General features: G+C 46.5%; 1 protein-coding gene across 3 annotated transcripts in view; it reads left to right on the forward strand.

Moving 5' to 3' along the window:
- Manba (mannosidase, beta A, lysosomal) overlaps window positions 1-8,216 on the forward strand; it is an 85,794-nt gene extending 77,578 nt beyond the window's left edge. The window contains exons 14-18 of one of the 3 annotated variants that reach the window (XR_867210.3): window positions 17-161; window positions 491-609; window positions 3,300-3,442; window positions 4,276-4,533; window positions 7,027-8,216. Coding sequence is in view for 2 of the 3 variants with exons in the window: in NM_027288.3 (NP_081564.3) it covers window positions 17-161; window positions 3,300-3,442; window positions 4,276-4,533; window positions 7,027-7,251 (771 nt within the window). In the remaining variant the exon portion in view is untranslated. The remainder of the gene's footprint in view (window positions 1-16; window positions 162-490; window positions 610-3,299; window positions 3,443-4,275; window positions 4,534-7,026) is intronic. The other 2 variants (NM_027288.3, XM_006500908.3) reach the window with 2 other exon arrangements.
- The last annotated feature ends 12,266 nt before the right edge of the window (window positions 8,217-20,482 follow it).

The raw sequence follows: 20,482 nt of genomic DNA on the forward strand, positions 1-20,482 counted from the left end.
ATGCCTCCCTGCTCAGGTGATGCAAGCCCAGTGCATCAAAACAGAAACCGAGTTCTACCTGCGCAGCCGCAGCGAGATAGTGGACGGAAAAGGCCACACCATGGGGGCACTGTACTGGCAGCTGAACGATATCTGGCAGGCTCCTTCCTGGGCCTCTCTTGGTAAGTATATCTCTTTGTGTGAGAGAAAGCAATGCCTGTGTGGAGAGGGACTGGGAAAACGCAGAGCCTGAAGAGTCAGATTACCGCAAGGAGAACTGGGCCAAAGTGGCTATTCCCTGAACCCTCCGTGAACCCGGCTGGCCCTAACAGTCTTTCCGCGAGCTTGCTATTCTCCGCAAAGTCACAGTGGGCTGTGGAGGAAGGAGCGGGCTCGGGTACAGAGATCCCAGGTGTGATGTGGGGTGGAGAGGTGTATGGACCAAAGGTCAATATGAGGTGTCTTCATCAATCACTCTGCATCTTCCTCTCCTGCCTCACCCTGAACCCAGACCCGGTGCTCTTGGAGCTCATGGATTCATCGAGGCTGGCCAGTCTGCAAACCCCGAGGATCCCCAGTCTCTGCTTTCCCAGAGCAAGGCATGCTGACGTGCCCAGCTGTTTACACAGGGTCTGTGCATCTGAACTTGCATGGCAAGCAATTTACCAACTCCCCATCCTCACTGCGTGAGCCCTCCCCTCCTCCCCGGCACCTCCCCTAAGCCCTCATCACATAGGCTTCTGCATTTATTTAAGAGGTTTTATTACAGGGCCTAAAGGGCATTTACCTTGTTCTGCGTGGGAGAGTTCTGCCGAGCAGAAGGTTACCTACCTCATGTATGTGTCAAAGCCGGTGAATCTGACTTAACAGTATAAAATCCTCATTATGTGCCTCAGCTGTGCCTTGGAGAAGGTAGCAAAGTCAGAACTGCAAACAGGAAAGCTTGGCACCTGAACCAGCTCAACTAGCAACGGGTCACATGCCTGGAGTGGGATTTGCGCTTAGAATGAATTCATCTATGTTTGTATCTCAAAAAAATTAAGGGGTCATGACGGGTCTCTGATTCTTCGGTAGAGGGAATCATGGGACGCTATAAGGGGGAAGAGTGACGATGCTGACTTGCAGTCTATCTGCTCTAATGGTTGTCACATGTCATACGTGAGATGTCAATTACCCCAGGAGCCATCTCCCACTAGCAGAAAACGTCCCCAGTAAAAATCCAACGGGAGTGGCTCGTCTGTACCACGCTTCTCCCACCAATCACTGCTTTAAGAAAACAGGAACCAAGCCGGGCGTGGTGGCGCATGCCTTTAATCCCAGCACTTGGGAGGCAGAGGCAGACGAATTTCTGAGTTCGAGGCCAGCCTGGTCTACAGAGTGAGTTCCAGGACAGCCAGGGCTACACAGAGAAACCCTGTCTCGAAAAACAAACAAACAAACAAACAAACAAACAAACAAACAAACGAGAAAACAGGAACCGTTGGGAATGAGATCTTCAGACATGAAATTTTGTAAAACTAGAAAGAATTGGGGTCTTATCTGTCATTCAACTCCACAGCCTGCACCCTATACCGTGTGGTTACCTTCGCGTCTCTGTCTCTCTCAGTGGAGGTAACTGGGCACCACTGTGTTCCAGGCTATGTCCTAGGTTCTAGCGCTGTGATCTGCTTTTGCAAGTAACAAAGCAGTTCGCAGAAGTCTGGCAGCTCAGGGTCCCGAGGCTCCGCGAGCTTCGGAGGCTGGTTGAGTTACTCCAGTTACTCCAGTTTTGCCTCAATCAAGGACAGCCTATTAATCATTGCACTGTCTTTGATTTATTGCTTCAAAATGGCTTAGTCACCAAATTGCTTTAAAATTGACAAAAAAAAAAAAAGGATAATCAGGATGCTTTTTTAAAAACCATGTAGCTGGAAAAAATTGTTATGTGTTTAGTTAATTAAATCTTTACTTCACCCCCCCCTCCTCAGACAGTAGCTAATGGTATTTTCTAGAAAGCTTGTTCCCTGTTTTAACAAAACTAAGGTTTATATTATACATCCACTTCATGGGGTTATTTTTTCCCCACCCTTTTTTCTTTGTCTTGTTCTTCTGGCCTCCAGAAGTGGTTCTTCACTGGGGAGAATCTCACTCTCAGACAGATTTTGAGAACGGAGGAAAATTAAAAGGTTGAATGGTAAGATGTGGTGGTTCGAATGAGAAGGGTACCCCATAGGCTCATGTATTTAAACACTTAGTCCCCCACTGGTAGTACTAGCTGGGGTGGTAATGGAACCTTTTAGAGGTGTAGCCTTGGTAGAGGAACTGTGTCTCAGGAGGCCGGCTTTGCGGGTGTGTAGCCTTGCCCCACTTCCTGCTCATTCTCTCTGCTTCCTCTGTGTGGCTAAAATGTGACCACTTAGCTCCTGCTACCATACTCTGGCTTCTCCACACTGTAGACTCTCTCTCTGGAACTTTAAGCCCAAACAAATCCTTTCTTTTGTAAGTTACTTTTGGTCATAGTATTTTATAATAGCAATTCAAATATAACCAATTTCAATATAACCAATTCAAAGAAACCAAAGGAGGTTCAGCCTACTAGACATCTGAACGAGGCACGGGATTCTACATGGTTGTAACACTTTCAGATTATAATTGAGAAGGTATTAATTACCATGGATCTGGATGTTTAATCTAATTCTGAAACAAATTTTTGTGGAGTGCCTGTTTTGCTTTGCTAAGAAGATTTTGTAGCCATGGGAAAAGGGGAATGGAGTCTAGATAATTCTTATGAATGAAAATTTGCATCAAGCATCCATTCATGCTGCTACCGATCCTCTTGTTTATGTGTGTGTGTGGTAAAAAAAACACTGGTTACCAGCATACTGGTTTACTCTTGTCGTTCCAGCATGAAGAGGCTGAAGTTTGAAAGCCTGGGGATTAGGGCCAATTTGGATCTTATCTCATAATGAAACAAAGCAAAACAAACAAAATCAAAAGTGCATTGATGTGCCGAGCTTCCGGAAGCAAGGCTGTCTCTGAGAAAGGCCTGTCTTGGAGCGAGATCCGGGCTTACGGTGCTGTCCCCAACATGTTTCAATGAAGTGCTTGAGTCTTCCTTTGGGAAATAGGCAGTTCCTACCTACCTTTATCTTTCTGATGTTGTGAGCTTCGCATGAAACAGTCTCCAGAACTGATGTCTGAGCCCTTAGAACACCAAGTTCACCCTAACACAAACTCCTGCTCGTGCGGACCCTGCCCCGGCTGCCTGCTCCTGGCATCTCTGACTCTCTCTCTCTCTCTCTCTCTCTCTCTCTCTCTCTCTCTCTCTCGGCTGTTTTCAGAGTACGGAGGGAAATGGAAAATGCTGCATTACTTCGCTCGGCGTTTCTTCGCTCCACTGTTGCCAGTGGGATTTGAAGATGAAGGTGTTTTTTACGTCTATGGCGTCTCAGATCTTCACAAAGACCACCACACGCAGCTCACCGTGAGTCACTTGGATATGTCTTTTTCCCCGTCTCTAAAGTTGAGGGCAACTTTTAGATTGACTTCTTTAATAGTTTGGTGATATTCTTTTGGGAACAAACAAAGGAGAAGCTAATCTGTCTCAAGACGCTTGTAATATTTGTAGCATCTGCTTGGCTGTGTAGACAAACGCGATTCAGGCTAATGTCTGCCGTGTATTATATAACCCGAGCAAAGCTGTTATCATCTTGGGGTTTCAATTCCCTCAGTTGTCAAATAATACTAGTCTGTCTCCCTTAGTATTATCTATGAAAAGTGAATAAAAGAATTACATGCACTGTGCAAAGAGCAAAGTGCTCTGTAAGTGTAAGATTATCACTGTGAGAAGCTGGGACTAGCCCACCTTTCACAGGAGGGGTTAAAGGGGTGAAGTAAGGTTGAAGTCGGTAAAACCATCCAGAACACAGAAAAATAAACGCGTGTCATAAGTTTAGGTAAAAAGGAAGACTTAGAAACCGTTGGATGTCTCTAGTTTAGACGACGCTACTAACACTAGAAACAGTTTCCAACTAGAGAAGACCTGCCGTGTGCTGGGCTCTTGCCATTTTCCATTCTCCTGACAGGCAGTACGGTCTTCAGTGTTGTTCTCCTCATTTTATACACGGAGAAATGGATCCTGGGTAATGGAAGTTAAGTAATTAGTGACGTGGCTAGAGCTTTGGGGGGGCTGGGGTGCAAAGGCAGGTGTTACAGCCGATCGGTCCTGCTGCTCTACCGTCCAGCAGATGCCCCACCCTAAATAGACAAGCCAAGCCGTATAGGCAAGAATGGTCCATGTCATCCCTTTCTCCCCAGGTGAGGCTCCATCACTGGAGCTCCCCGAAGCCTTTGTGCTCCCTCGTGAATTCAAGTATTGTGGTTAAGGCCGGAGAGGCAGTGGTTCTGTTCCAGATGCCGGTGTCTGAGCTGCTGAAGAGATGCAGGGGATGCACGAGGGAGACATGCGTGGTCTCCTTTTACTTTTCAACTGACAAAGAACTCTTCAGCCCAACCAACTACCACTTCCTGTCCTCCCTGAAGGACGCTAAAGGGCTGCTCGAGGCCAACATCACTGTAAGTGTCTCTTGTCTGGGCTCCCAGTGGCCTGTGGGGTGTTCCTTCTCTTGGGCAAGTGAGCTGTTTCCTGGTACTTTGCCTGGTACTTTAGTACTGTGACCTGGGGATGGTTCTTCTCTTCCTACTGGATGCTAAGTCATTTTTATTTCTATGTCAGGGTTTGTTTGTAATCAATCAGTTTCTGCCACACTGTTACCTTTCCTGTTACCTTTCCCTGGTAGGGCTACAATGGTGGAGTGAGAGTGGCGTCTACATCTACACAGATTGCGTCTCCACTGGGCTGCAGGCTCTGTTCTCAGCGTGCTATTGCATAAGCTCTGCCTTCCATGATATCCCAGACGGGCTGTGATCTTGGTTTGCAAGTGAGATAACCAGTGCACAGAGGGTTAGGCAGGAAGCCCAGTGTCCCATGGCCCGGGAAGAACAGTGATTGAATCACTCTAGTTTGGCTCTAGTGTGGTTCATTAACTCTCTGTCTTTGATTCATTGCTTCAAAGTCCCTTAATCACCAAATCTCTTTATAATTGGCAAGAGGAAAAGAAAGGATAATCAGAGCACGTTTATCTGTTTTCAAATGAAGGCATCTGGTAAACTTGGTACCTGTCTAGGTGATTGAAAACCCTTTCCTTCCCTTTCTCCCCCCATGTACAAAAGGACAATATTTTTCTAGAAACATCATTCTCTGTTTAACCAAATTTAAACTTGTTACATAGTTTATTGAGGTTTTTAATTGGCTTTAGAAAAGATAATTTTTTAAGGCCTACTTTTTTTTTTTTCAAAAGAACTGAAAACAACTGAAAACATACCTTCTCTGGAACACCGAGATAGAACAGAGATAAGGAAGTCGCTATGCGCTTATGCCAATTTCTATTCTTCTTTTTTAAACAGCAAAGCAAGAAACAACCTATTCTGTCTTAGTGCGAAAATACCCCCCAAAGGTTTGTGTATCTGGTCCCCAGTGGGTGATGCTTTTAGCAGAGGTTTGGGAAGTTCAGTCATCTTGGAGGCGGGGCTTTGAGAATTTAAAACTCACTCCCTTTCTTGTTTGCCTTTCCTGCTTTGTGCTTGTGGTTCGAGATAAGCACCCTCAGGTCCTCTTCCTGATGCCAGGCAGGTTGCTTGCTGCCAGGACTCTTCTCTGCCACAATGGAATCTTAACACTCTGCAGGTCTGAGCCTGAACAAACCCTTCTGGAAGTTACCCTGGTGTTTTATCACAGTGACAGAATGACTGATGATAGACAGCCACAGATAGCCAAGACAGCTAAATAACCGTCATATTTAACATCTATCAGCGTATGACTCTGAAATCAAAGTGGCTTGTTGTTGTCATTGGTGAGATGGCATAATTACTAAAGTGCTAGCAAACACCGAGACACCTGAGTTTGGTCTCCAGAAACCTAAGTAAAAAGCCAGTTGTGGCAGCTTGTTTCTGTAATCCTGGCATTGGAGAGGCAGAGCCAGGGAGGAGTCCTAGGCCTTGCTGGCCAACCAGTCTAGCTGAAATGGAGAGCTTTAGCCTCAGAGACCCTGCCTCAGAAAATAAATTGAATAAGGAACTTAAGAGGCTACTTGCCCCTGATCTGTGGTCTCGGTGTGGTTACTTGTGCGTGCACAGACACATGCACTCATGCATGCGTGAACACTCCCCCCTCCAACACTTAGTTTTTTAAAAATTCATTTATTTGTTTACTGTTTTAGCTAGACTTTGGTTACTCATGATAATTGGGAGTCAGATAGCAGGGCTCCTTGTTCTATTTCATTAGCATATCGATGGGACTCATCCTTCTAACAATGTTGATTAGCAGTTATGGTTAAGGGATACTCATTGTGTCTTTCTCTGTGAACCCAGAGCTTAGGGTCAAACCTTGGCTCTGCTGTAAGGCACACTGGATGTGACTTCTTTCTCTCAATTAGGCATCAGAGAAAGCCAGGTCCTGGTGCCTCTTTTAGCCTTGGCCTTGGCCTTGCAGCAATAATAGCCAAGGCTTCCCCTGGTGCCTCCTGGCCTGAGTGGGGTAAACCATATGATCTGCTTGCTTGTGTCTGAGTTGGGGTCCTCACTGGAAGAGGAAGGTGCCATGATTTGAGAATATGCTGTGTCACTTCATTCCTGGGTTTAGGAGCTTTGTAGTCATGCTCTAAAGGGAGGTCCAGTCCTAATCCTTTGAAACAGTCACTTAAGGCCACCAAAATGCTAAGTGCCCCTTTCTGGGGCTTTCAGCTTCTCAGAGATATTTTCCTTAATAATTGACATTTATGCATTCTCTTGGTTTGAGATGACGATTGGTAATTTTCCACAAACTTGAATCATTTTTCAGATCCTGGCGAGTGTCACACCTGCACAGAATATATATGACTTTGGCAGTCCAGCCCAAAGTGTTGGGAAATGAAGTTTTTATTAGGCCTACATAAATGTCTAGCTGACAGATGTAGACTGTAGCTCTTTCTTGTCCTTCATTTCACTTACCTTTTTTTTTATTTTTTTCAGGTCAACATCTCTCAGAAGGGCAATGTTTTTGTTTTTGATCTGGAAACGTCTGCGGTCGCTCCCTTTGTTTGGTTGGATGTAGGAAGTATCCCCGGGAGATTTAGTGATAACGGCTTCCTCATGATTCGGAAGAAACTCTCGGTACTGTTTTACCCTTGGAAGCCCACCAGCAAGAGTGAGCTGCAGCAGGCCTTCAGCGTCACCTCCCTGACGGATACCTACTGAAGGGACATGGCTTGTAATTCAGTGGACACTGGGGACAAAGGCTTTCTAAAGCATGGCTGGAGAAGAAGGCAGCCTGAGATAAAACCGTCAAGAAGTATCTGCTGCCTGGGGTGCTATGACTTCCCAGTGAATACTGTTCATCCTGGTGATGTCTTTAGACAAGGTCATGCCCGGGGATTCTTGAATCTCCCAGGATTGTGGTTTTGTCCCACAGCTAAAGCACGGCCAGAAGACTCATACCACCCAATGACCTTTTTGGGAGACCACTAGACTGTGACATGATTGTGTGGAACCAAATGTGGAGGTTCTGAAGTAATGTAGGCCTTTCATAGCACCAGGAATTCTACCCACTGTAGGTGAAGTGTGTGGCTAGGATTGCCAGAGGAAATGGGAACTCAGATCCTACAATAGAGATTGCTTGATGGCAGCCATATTGATTGTTGGTAGACAGCTGAGGGGCCTGAATGTTGTATCTGATTACTATCTTTAGGTAGGATTCCCTTTTTCATATAGTTTGGCAATAACTCTCTTTCTGAAAAGACCAAGAGATCTTTGCAGCCTAGGCTGATTGTGCTGTCACCTGTGTAGTCTCAGACTCTGGAGGCAGAGGCAGGAGGACCACAAATTCAAAGTTGGCCCCGACTATACTGTTGAATTTTTCACTTCTCCTCGTCCTGAGTGTTCTTGTGAGCTTTAGGCTTACCACTGATTCTGATGGACTCTCGAATCCAAAGTTAGGAGCTACATTTAAACTCATTGGCTCTGCTGTGGAAGTGGCAAAAAATGTTAATAAGTAGCTATTTTGGGCACTGGTTTGTGGGCTTTTTGGTATGACTTTTATACTTTTTCTATATACTATATATATATATAAATAAAAACCCACAGATTATATAAATTGCACTGACAACTTGAAAGTTTATTTGCGCTCTGTTTAACCATGTAATAAACATTTCATTGCATACAAAGCTGCATTGAACACCATGTCTGCTTGACAAATGAGGGAATTTGAAGACTATAACTGAAGATTACTGGAAAGCATTCTTAATTACTTAGTGGAATGGACTGGTGATGAGTATTTTATTTAAAACCAAGACTCATTAACTAATGGCTTTATTTTTAACCCTGAGAATCTCTAGGCTGAGGAACTCTGTAAAGAAGATAAATAGTACGGGCTGTTTAGTCTTTTTCTTCAGTACCTGAGGTGGAATTTTCCCCTAATGAATAAAAATCACAAGGGACCAATCACGGGGCGAGTAGGCGGGACTTCCGGGTCTCGGGGAGAAAGAGGACGAGTAATGGTCCTTTTGGACTGCGGGAGCAAAGGAGGCAGTCATAATATAGGAAGCCGGAGGCTGTCCGTTCGAGTGAGGATTTATAACATTGATTAGTTTATAAATTTAGGATGCTAGGTTCTGTGCCCAGCCATTGTGTTACCTGTTGATTCTAAACTAGGATTGTGTGGTGTTTTCCATCACCGGGCGTCTCAACTAGGTTCCAGAAGGTGATGGAGGCAGAGCGTGATGTGCAAGAGTGCACCCCAGCCAGCAGCAGGAATTTGGAAGCACAGGGCAGACGTGGCAGCAGCCAGCTTTGGGAACTTAGAGAGCCGGGGGTCGAGAGCGACTTCGGAGCTCCAGAGAGGCAGAGCCAGCCTGGGTGAGACAGGCCCTGGCTAAAAGGAATACTGTGGTCTCCATTTGTCTGCAGGGCTGCATACAGACTGAGGCCGCTGGCCAGTGCCTAAGCCAGCATTAGCGTGGATTTGCTTTTTTCATATTTCATGCAACAAATACCCAAGAGCTTCCTCATTTTACAGACACATACAAACATAGACTCTTCACACGCGTGTAAGGCTTCTCAAGGACTACACCTTGCAAGGTGCTGAGGGCAAGGGAGGACTTTGCTCTTTTTTACCTGGGTGAGTTCCCTTGAGAAGCCTGAAAAGTGGCCTTTGACGATGATAGACTGGCAGCCATGCACAATCTGCCCCCTGTGGGAAGTGTGTACCCAGCACAGCACTGTGAAACTATATAACTTTAAATGTGTGGAGCCCAATTCTGCGGTATTAGCACCAGAGGAAATAGCTCTCCAGTCTAGGACTAGAGTGGTAGCTTGAAAGTTGCTGCTTTTCTAGAGGACCCGAGTTAGGTTCTCAGCACCCATGCTAGACAACTTTGAACAGCCTGTAAGTTCAGGTCAAAGGGCTCTGATACCCATTTCTGGACTCTGTGGGTATGTTCACACATACAGCATGCATGCATGGATGTACACACATGCACATACATTTAAAAATTATGAGATTTTTTTGAGGAACTTACTGAATAAGTAGAACTTTTCACCTCTCCTGGTCCTGAATGTTCTTGTGAGCTTTAGACTTAACGCTGATTCCAATGAACTCTCTAATCCAAAGGGATGGGCTACATTTAAACTCATTGGCTTAGTGGAAGTGGCAAAAGAATATTAATAAGTAGCTATTTGGGGTATCATATTATATGGTTCTTTAGTGTGAGTTTTGCAGATGATAACATTGTGTCTCAATGCTAGCCATACCCTGTAATGTTTACATTGTGTTTATGCCCAAATTAATGCTGCAACCTGAACACAATGGTTTAACTTCTGCATTCTCTATTCTTGTGGTAAGACAGGATCAGTAATCCGTCTTGTTTTGTTTTGTTTTGTTTTTCAGAATAAATGAAGCAATTTAGCTCAAAGATGTGGCTGCCGAGACAACAGGGCTGTTGTCATGATTCAAACCCACATTTGGAGGCTTTTTAACTGCAGGGCTTTGGGCAGTAACTTTAGTTTTCTTTGGCAGAACACAGTATTACCCGTTAGGTAATGATAGTAGCCAGCTGTTCTTCAGAGAGCCTTCGTGCCCTTTTGACAGATGTTTTTGTCCTGTTTACTGTAGTGGGTGGAGTCTGACGTGCTAACTCTTGGGTTTGGGTTTCTGAGGTTTTCCTTAGTCTTGGTGGGGAACAGTAGGCAAGGAGACAACCTTGCAAAGTGCGTTCCAGAGAGGTCGGGTGGCAGGCCCCACGTCACAGAAGTGCATCTTCCCATTCCCAAACAGGGAACAGGGCAACTAACTCTCTCCTTTCAGTCACTGTAGTTCTTTTTCTCTCTTCCTTACTGCTTGGCTTTTCATTGTGAGACATTGTTGCACCTGGGAAGTCACTCAGAAAACAAGCAGACTGATGTCCTTCTCTGTAGGGATGAAGATGAACTGGAGAGACCAAGATATGTTTGCTAACTTCTCAAAGTGCCAGACGTCTGAAACAGAGTTATTCTCCTGGGCTACCTCAGAATTCGAGGCATGTTCTCAGATTAGGAAAAACAGACCAGCATTGTTTATGTGGGAAATTCAGAGCCTTTGACATCATTCCTGGGCCGAGCTTTGACTAAAATAATTCTATCAGGATTTGGGGGGAGGGGGGAGCTATTAGGCAGATAGGATACTTTTAAGACTTATTTATTTTTATTTTATGTGTGTGTTTTGCTTGCATGTTTCTATGAGTGCCTTGAGCCATCAAAGACTTTCTAGGTTCCGTGGCACTTGTGTGCGCACGGTGCACACAAACAAGCAAATATAGAAATAGAAACAAGAAATCTCTTTGAAGAAAGAATTCCAGATCACAAGACAGTGCTCAGGTTGCTCCCATCCGCAGACAGCCCTTACGGCCACCAGCCTTCCACTTACCTCAGAGATTCCTGCTGCTACAGGGAGAGAGGGGCACACTCTTGAAAGCTTGTCAGAGAATCTGTGAAGGGACATCCCAAGTGGGTGGGGCTGGGATCTGAGAATGAGGGGCGCCAGGTGCCTTTTCCCAAGGACCTTACAGACCTCCACAGGTGGCAGGTGGGGACATACCCCGCTGCTCATATAATGGGTACGCTTCAGCCCTTGCTTCTAACGCTACACCCTCCGAGCCACACAGTCCTTCTGTGGAATTCCCTCCCCAGCTTCTGCTATCCTGGAATCAGAGGCAGCCTGGGTGAAGGGTGAAGGATGATGGTGCTTCCAGTTGTCCCCACTTTCTCTGAGAACTGTAAAAAGACCCCACGCCCTTCCCCATACTGCCTTGTACGCCTGAGTCTCCTCCAAGCCCCGTCTGCCCACGGCATTAATCATTATTTCAATAGCTTCTTACACAGTAGGACAATCTTATTCAGTGTCCCCCTTGAACCCCATACCTGAAATCTTTTAATGAGGCCATCTTATCCAGCATTTTAGAAAAAATGTTTTTCGAAACATGATAAAATGAAAACATTTCAAATGGGGCTCTACAGGTTTTCCTTGTAATTGATACATAATGAAGAATACAAGATCAGCTGGTCAGCCAGGCTGGGCTCTGATATATGAGCAGAGGGTTAACCTGCCAAGACATCTCTGAGCCCTTGAGCAGGAGCCAAACAATAATAGGCTTTGCAGAAATAAGGACATTGTATCATTGTCTCATTTTTGATAAATATCCTTCCTCATGTTTGTAGACAAGGGTCACCATAAAGGGGAAGTTTGCAATAATGATGCAGTTTGATTCCTTATCCCTTTAACAAGATTTAGCATGCTCCCTTGTGCTGTCTCATGCTGTGCACTGAGCAGGATTACACACACACACACACACACACACACACACACACACACACACACACACACACACATTAATTACCCAGAGTTGTCAGGAAGGGGAACATTTCTATTTGAAAGCTGGCATGCATTCTTGCCTTGAACATACTTGAGAGCATCCTCTTCTTATTCTGCCCTTATTTATTATGACCCTGGTAAAAATTATTGGGTCCTGAGAGACAATCCATACATTCTCACTGGTTGGAGCAGCTATTACTGACTGGCTGGCCAACAGCCAGAGTGTCTGCTCTGAGAGGAGGCTGTGACCTCCAGGGAGTGAATCATACATGTTATATCAAACATATTCCTCTTTGTCAGGGAGATGCTATACGGTGAAGCATGTATCATACGTTGATATCTTGATAGGAGTTTTCCTGCCTGCTAAGAGAGATACCGGAGGGGCTGGAGAGATGGCTCAGTTGGGTGAGGGCTCTTGCTGTTCTTCTAGAAGACCTGGATTTTGATTTGCAGCACCCACAGTGGCTCATACTCATCTGTACTCTAACTGCCAAGCATCAGACACCCTCTTCTGACCTTGGCACCAGGCATGCAGGGAGCGCACACTCATACAGGCAGGCAACACTCATAAACATAAAAGATTCTTTTTAAAGAGAGATAATCCAACTACTAGGTGTGACTGGGAAGCATCCATTTGAGGACTTGACACTTAAGACTGTTGATGGAACAGTGCTGACAGGCACCGTGATGGTGTAGAAACTGCTAAATTAACCTTCCACCCTCCATCTCAGGTCTTCTTAGGGTACAACCAGAAAGGTCTCGTTTGTTTAGTCCACTTGCAGTCAGGTCTTCTGACTTGACAGCCACAATCATCCAAGTTGACACCCTTAAAGGAATGAGCTCCTAACGTCAGACATACTTCATACTTGTGTTTGAATACCGGGCCAACACTAGCAGGTTTCAAGTTTTTCTGTGCCATCATTTCTCTATTTTCTATTTGTGTGTGTGGTAGATGTGTATGTGTGTAAGCATCTGTGTGTGTGGAGGCCAAAGGGCAATGCTGGATGTCTTTCTTGCTCTTTCTCCATGACCGAGCCAGCTCAGGGTCTCTAGGGAGGGAGTGAGGATTGACAACATGAAAAGACAACATGATGCAAAGTGACTCCAGCCAGTGCTGAGGGTGAATCGGGTTTATTTTTTTCCAGTCTGCTTTGAAAGCATTCTAGGTGCATACAAAGAATAGGGTCAGTTCTTAGATCAAAGACAAAGTAGTCAAGGAACAAACAAGGCACAAACAGAGTAGTTAAGGTGTTAGCATTTTGTCTAAGCTCCACCCCACAGTTACCTGGCCACAGCCAGTTATGCCTGACTCACTATAAAAGGGGCTGCTTGCCCCCTTTGCTCCTTCTTGCTCTCTTGCCTTCTTGCTCTCACTCTGTTCTCTTGCCTCTTCCCCTACCTCTCCCAATCCCCCTCCCCCAACATGCTCATGGCCGGCATCTACTTGTCTACTCTCTCTCTCCCCTTCTCTGCCTCTACTACCCTCTTCACTCCCCTCTCCATGCCCTGAACAAACTCTATTCTATACTATCCCATCATGTGGTTGGTCCCTCAGGGGGAAGGGATGCCTCAGCATGGGCCCACAGAGGCACCCTCATCCCCCACACCTGACTACACCTCCACCAAACACATTCCTTCTCTATTTTTATAAAACACAACATATGGAACAAAGAAGGCACATACAAAGGTCCCATGATTACAGTATCCAGGGTCTTAACAAGACCCATCGAGTTACAAAGAACACCTTCCTTAGCTGTATTCACCTTGAACCTACGTCCTTGTCCTAGCCCAATGTCAAATTCCTGTCCAATTCCTAGAAGCCCCCAAAGCTTTCCACATCTCTACCTTAGTTTTCTAAGACAGCATCTCTTTCTGAACCTGGAGCTTGCTCATGAGGAAGGCTGTAGTGAGGCCAGTGAGCTCTGAAATCTGCCTGCCTCTGCTCTCCCCGCTCTGAGCTTAAAGGCATGTGGCACCATGCTCTTATGAGGGTGATGGAGGTCCAAACGCAGAGCCTCATGGTAGAGCACTGGAACTTTACCCACTGAGCCATCTGTTTCTGTGTCTGTGTCTGTCTCTCTGTGTCCGTGTCCGTGTCCGTGTCCGTGTCCGTGTCTGTGTCTGTGTCTGTGTCTGTCTCTGTGTCTGTCTCTTTGTCTGTCTCTGTGTCTGTGTCTGTCTCTGTGTCTGTGTCTGTCTCTGTGTCTGTCTCTGTGTCTGTGTCTGTCTCTGTGTCTGTCTCTGTGTCTGTGTCTGTCTCTGTGTCTGTCTCTGTGTCTGTGTCTGTCTCTGTGTCTGTGTCTGTCTGTGTCTGTGTCTGTGTCTGTCTCTGTGTCTGTCTGTGTCTGTGTCTGTGTCTGTGTCTGTGTCTGTGTCTGTGTCTGTCTCTGTGTCTGTCTCTGTGTCTGTCTCTGTGTCTGTCTGTGTCTGTGTCTGTCTGTGTCTGTGTCTGTCTCTGTGTCTGTGTCTGTCTGTGTCTGTGTCTGTCTGTGTCTGTCTCTGTGTCTGTCTCTGTGTCTGTCTCTGTGTCTGTGTCTGTGTCTGTCTGTGTCTGTGTCTGTGTCTGTGTCTGTCTCTGTGTCTGTGTCTGTCTATGTCTGTGTCTGTCTGTGTCTGTCTCTGTCTCTGTCTCTGTGTCTGTGTCTGTCTCTGTGATTTAACCCTCCTCATGTCATTGTGAGAATGAAATGTGATGACTGGTAGATAATGATAGCACAAATACAGCAAATGTGTGCTATTATGATTAATCATTATGATTAGTTATTATGGTTAATTATAATTAATGTTATTATTATGATTCCTACCTCCATATGAAGGCTAGAGGACAGGTGTGGGGAGGTGGGTAATCTGAATTTTGGCAGGCATCGGATGTAGCTGTAAACAGTGTCACCAGGGATTCAGGGAGAGTGGAGAAGAAGCAGTGAGCACCCACCTCCCTATCCTGCCTGGCTGTCCTGAAGATGCAGGTAAAGAAAATGTGGGTAACGGCCACAGAGGCCATTTGGTTAGCAGATGGGGCGCAAGAGTGCTCTAGGAATTTGAATGATCCAATAATGTTTAATAAGTGAGAGTTCCCGCAAAATAACAGATTTCTCTGTTACCAGTCTTTATGCTATAGGGAAAACGTAAAGCCTGTATTTGCTTGCAGTCACTCATAGGAAATCTCACAAGCAGCCGAAATCACCTTTACATTAGATAGAACGGTAACATTTCAGATGGGTCCCACACACGGAGGGTAGGCACTTAGGCTTCCCCTCAGCTGTAGGATGCTGGGTCACCGGCTCCCCATGCCTACATGCACTTCATTTAACTCCTCGTGTGTTAATTTTGATCCAGTCGCGTAACATTTAAACTTTAATTTCCTTATAGATGTGGTCAATAATAACAGGCGTTTCACAACATCACTGTGAGATCGAGTGGAGTCACTGTTCAGCACCGGCATGGATGAACTCATGGTAAATGCTGCCTTACGGTACTTGTTCCCCCAAAGATGGTGGGAGCCATCAGGCCTGGGGAGTGAGTCTCTTGCTCAAATGGAATTGTTTAAAGCGTCCCCTCCAGGGTTTGGGGGTGGGGGTGATGATCCCAGGCTCTCTGGCCTGAAGTGAAGAAACAGAAAGATGAATATATTTCAAATCCACCCCCTCTTTTTTGGGGGGTTGGGGGGCAGAGGTATGGCTCGGTCCAGTTTTATCAAAAAAAAAAAAAAAAAAAAAAAGCAAAAGCTGCAAGAGCCAGGCCCCTGCTGGTGATTGTGCAGGGCTCTCCATCTTCCCACAGAGGCGACCTGTCTGTCTCCTGTGCACAGGAAAGGAGGCTGCAGGGAGGTGGCTGACCAATGCCTGGGCCAAGGCTGGCTTTCAGTGAGCTTCTGGAGGGAGGGAGGCTTCTGCAGCCTTTTGCTGTAAGTAGAGGGGAGGGCGAGGGAGAGCCTGCAGGAGCTGGCTGATGGTGCCCTGACTACAGGCATGGGCAACTGTTCTCTGGAAGGAAAGGAAGTCGTGAAGGCCTATGATGAGTGGAGGATGGAGAGAAACAGGGAGAGAGAATCAGTGAGAGGAAGAGAGAACAGAGGGAGAAAAGGGAAGAGAGAAATGAGAGACAGGAAGAGAAAGGGCAAGGAGGAATGTGTCAGGAAGGGAGAGGAGAAGAAGAAAGGGACAGAGGGTGGTAGAGAAAGGAAACGGGGAGGGGGAGGGAGAGGAGAAAGAAGGAAGGAGCCTGCAGCTCTCTAAAACAGAGCTCTGGCTTCTGTCTTAGGTGCCTGGCAGGCAGAATGGAAACTGGGTCACAAGGTCCAATACCAGAGCTACTTCCTGCTCTATTAATTTACTTCACTTCTATCTGTCCTGCTACCCTGGCAAACAGGTCGCAGCCAAGTGATTTTCAAAGTGTGTGTGTGTGTGTGTGTGTGTGTGTGTAGTTCAGAGGAAACTTTATGGGGCCGGTTCGCACCTTCTACCCTGTTGTGGGTCCTGGGGGATCTGACTCAGGTTGCCAGGTTCCTGTAGCGGGCGGCCTTACAGGTTGAGTCACCTTGCTGGCCCTGAGTGATGTCTAATTGAAATTTACTTACTGTGACTCTCTGGAAACTTGACACAAACCTCTGGAATAGATAGGGGAGAAGTTAGATGACAAATATAAAGAAGCCCCCGTAACCAAAGAAAAGATATGGCCATCAGCTGCTGCCTGTGGGGAGGGATGACATTCAACCGCCTGTCTGCTCCTCTTTGCAGCTTTAAGGAGTCCCTGTGCCTATGGCTGGCCCACGCGCTGTGTGCAAATGCTCTTCCCCAGCCCCTCACAATAGGCTTTTGGCTGGATGGTGGGGAAGGCAGGGCCAAATAGTGACTCTGATCTTCAAGGAGTCGAAACTAGGATGGAAGACGTGTAGAGCTGCTTTCGCATAGATCTGGGTGGCTCACACTAATGTGCTGTGAGCTCACACTGCCCTCACACAGGGGGAAAGGGTAGTATTTCTGTGGCTTGGTGGTTGAAGGACAGGTGCAGGGGCTGTGGCGCCCCAGGAAGAGAGTCGGATGGGTCATTACTAGCTTGGGTGGCAAGGCCTGTCTAGGAGGCTGCAGTAAGGTTCTCTAGAGGTGTCCTGTCTGGTCCTTTTGGCCTCTCTGGGTATGTTGGGAGGAGGGATTGTGCACTAATGGGACTGGAACCTGGGTGGGGTTGTTGTTTGAGACAGGGTTTCTCTGTCCTAGAACTCACTCTTCAGACCAGGTTGGCCTCCAACTCAGAGATCCACCTACCTCTGCCTCCCAAGGGCTGGGATTAAAGGTGTGTGTCACCATGGCTGGGCACATGGGTGTGTTTTTGAGGGCTATGTGCTTGTTAAGGGAAGGATTGCGTCCCAGGAAATTAAAGCCAGGCAGCGTTGAGAAACTCCTGCAAGCTCCAAAGCTAGAGAGAAGGGTCTGGAAGGAGAAGGAATGAGAGAGAGAGACCGGCATGTACTCTCAAGGCCCCTCCTGCCCTGTCTGGGGGCGGTTCTGTCTGGTTTTAGCGTTCTTAGAGGAAATGGTTTCACGGGTGCTGTCTTCCAGCTGTTTGGCCAGCTGTGAGTAATGTCCTTCAATGCCCCTGACTGGCAAGCTGTTGCTTCTGGCACATCCGTGTGATTTGTTCCGTCAGGGCCGCCTTGCACCTGTGAGAGGTTACAGACCGAAGCTGAGGCCTGAGCTGTAAAGACTCATGACTGAGTCTCTCTCTCTACAGAGAGTCCAGCCTCTCTCTCCAGGGAGGGCCAGACACCAGCACACGGTCTTGTGGACTATGGCAGGAGGTGTAACCCTTCCCCCCCCATTTACCTCAGAGTGTTATGGAAATAACGATTGGGAAGTATTTTTTAAGTGGAAGCACTCCTGTTTTTAAAGATATTTGCTTGTTTAATATGTAAGGTGGTTGTTCCCAGATCACAGAAAGAAATGTATTGGAAATGCATAAGGGACATTTGCATGTGGTCGGGAGATAGAGGTGTGTGTGTGTGTGTGTGTGTGTGCGCGCGCGCGCACTGCAGAACAAAGCCACCCATGCCATGATGCTTCTCATTCAAGTCATACTGTCACTTAAGTTGTACACTGTTGCTTTGGGAAAGGAAAGGGGATCTTCAACATTATCATTGTCATCGTTGTCGTTATCATTGTCATCATCATCATCACCACCATCGTTTACTTAGGAGACAGGGTCTCCTCCCTATGTAGTCCAGGTTGGCATCAAACATATGGTGATCCCCCTGCCTCAGCCTCCAGAGCACTGGCATTACAGACATGTGCCACAAGCCCAGCTTTACCAAGCAATACGTCCTTTTAGTGGTATTCTGGGACCACACTGCATATGGGTTGACACATTATGACTCCATCTTTGCACAGAGCTGGTATAAAAAAACAAGCCGGTTGTTCATCAAAGACTTTGAAAGCATCCTCAAAGACAGTCTTTGGAGTGGGGCTGACCTGTGTTTGACTCTGGGAATGGGTCAAATCTGAGCTCTTTGTCTGTGTTGGAAACTGAAAGGGGCTGGCGTGTAAAGACGCCCATTCTGGCTGGCTTCTGCCCCTCTGCGTTCTTAGCCAAGACTTAACAGGCTTTGGGGGCTGTACTCTGTACTGGTGACTGCTGTGTCTGCTGTGTCGCAGAGAGTTGCCCCAGGGGACCCAGGTGGGTAAATGAACAACAGCAGGGATTCCTCCCCCTCCCCCCACACCCCCAAGAAGAAAGGCCTGCAGATCCTGAAAAGGTTTGGGTTATGCCTGCAGAGTACAGAAACCTCAAAAGCTGACTGAAGTTCTGAGGAAGCTATTTTTGAGTGGCGGCCTGCTGTGAGGAAAGCTTTCAGGGCAAGCTTCTTTCAGGCTCATTGTAGCTTCCCACCCGACCAACCGACCAACCGCCTGTACTGCCTCTGGTGTTTATCTCCATCTACTGGCGTGAAGGTGGACTCTCCTTCCATTGAGAGGCAGGCAGTTCTGGCTGCCTTCATGTGGATTAGCGTAGAGACCTGGTAAGAAGGGGAAGTTTCTGGAACAAAAGAGAGCCAGGATTGTTTATTAAAGAAGAGAAATGCTATTTTACATATTGGTACGGGCAGCCTGGTTGGTGTCCCTCCAGTCAGTATCTTTTCTGCTGAACTTATGGTAGGCAAGCTGTCTTTTCAAATGCCTGGAGAATGGTGGTGTCCACTCTACACCCAGGGCTTAAAACCCCCACTAGTATTTAATTTGCTTTCAAATCTGTCATTTGAGGAGAACAGCAGAACAGCCCATGTCTATTATGGTCAGCATCTGCTGAGACAGCCCAAAGGCTAGGCAGGGTCACCTGGCAGCCGTCGGCTTGGCAAGCTTTGGCTAGGACCTCGGTTAAGGCTGTTGGCTGAACACCTGTACTGGCCTTCTCTTCATGGCTGCTTGGCACCCTCTGAACAGGGTGACTGAGTTCCAGGAGAAGGTAGTTCCGGGAAGGTTGGCAGAAATTCGGACCTAGTTTCGGAAGTCACTCAGCATCGTTCCTGCCTTGCCACAGGTGGCCTGGACTCAGGAGCCTAAACCCAGGAAACAATGGTGTCTCTCTGTGGGAAGGGCTTCAGCACCATGTTTTAAGACGCACAGCTAACAGCCATAGAAAGTCCTGGCTGGGGCATGGTGGCATGGCTGTCCCAGGAAGTATTACGAAACACCAAAGCAAGACAGTTTTGTCTTAAAGTTTCCAACGCAGAATAAGGGTGTGTTAGGGTGGAGAGAGGGTACTGTAATGGAAAACAGAATTTGCTGTTTAACCAGTTTCTGTTCATTTGTGATGCATTCTAAGAGGTAGAATCTGCTCTGCTTTTACATCACAGAATGAAGTCTCGATTAGGGCCTTCTCGATGTCAAGGGTGTTTGTCTAAGATTGGTGGTATGTCTAAAATTCGTATGGTTTAAATTTTCATACATATGGAATTTTTGGTAGAAAGGGATTCCGATTAATTGATGATTAGGCACTTAGAATATTTATTAAATAATTTAAGTATTATTAAGTAGCTTGTATTATATATTTAAATAATTAATCATTTCTTCATTAATGATATTTTACTTAATCTTATACCAAATCCCTACTAATAGATTCAGTCATTATCATCTTTTTTGTCCCAATAAAATCATTCTCTAACTCACAAGCCTAGGCGCTAAGTATCTGGATATAAACGCAGATGCACCTTAGCCACAACTGAGTTGCGCTCTCTGGACCTCCATTTTCTTCATTGTAAGTTTGGAATATTTTGTCATATGGACACTGACATACAAGATGTCTATTTGGGGTACCTTGAGCTGTGTGAGGGAGATAGCCCAGATCACTTTAGCCTGTCTCCCAGGATCTGAAGGTCCCAGCAATGGGAAAGGCATTCATATGACTACCATGGAAATGGGGGTGAGAGCTCTTTGTAGTGAAGGCAGTTCCCAAAGGTAATAGCTGGTGGGTTTCCAGGCCCTTCCGTGGGATCAGTAGTAGATCACTTGTGTGGCATGACAAGGCCTTAGGTTTTTGGTTTTTTCTTTCTGTGTGTATGGATGTTTTGCCTGCATGTATATCTGTGCACCATTT

Source organism: Mus musculus, chromosome 3, assembly GCF_000001635.26.
Source record: "Mus musculus strain C57BL/6J chromosome 3, GRCm38.p6 C57BL/6J".
In the NCBI taxonomy this organism is placed as follows: domain Eukaryota; kingdom Metazoa; phylum Chordata; class Mammalia; order Rodentia; family Muridae; genus Mus; species Mus musculus.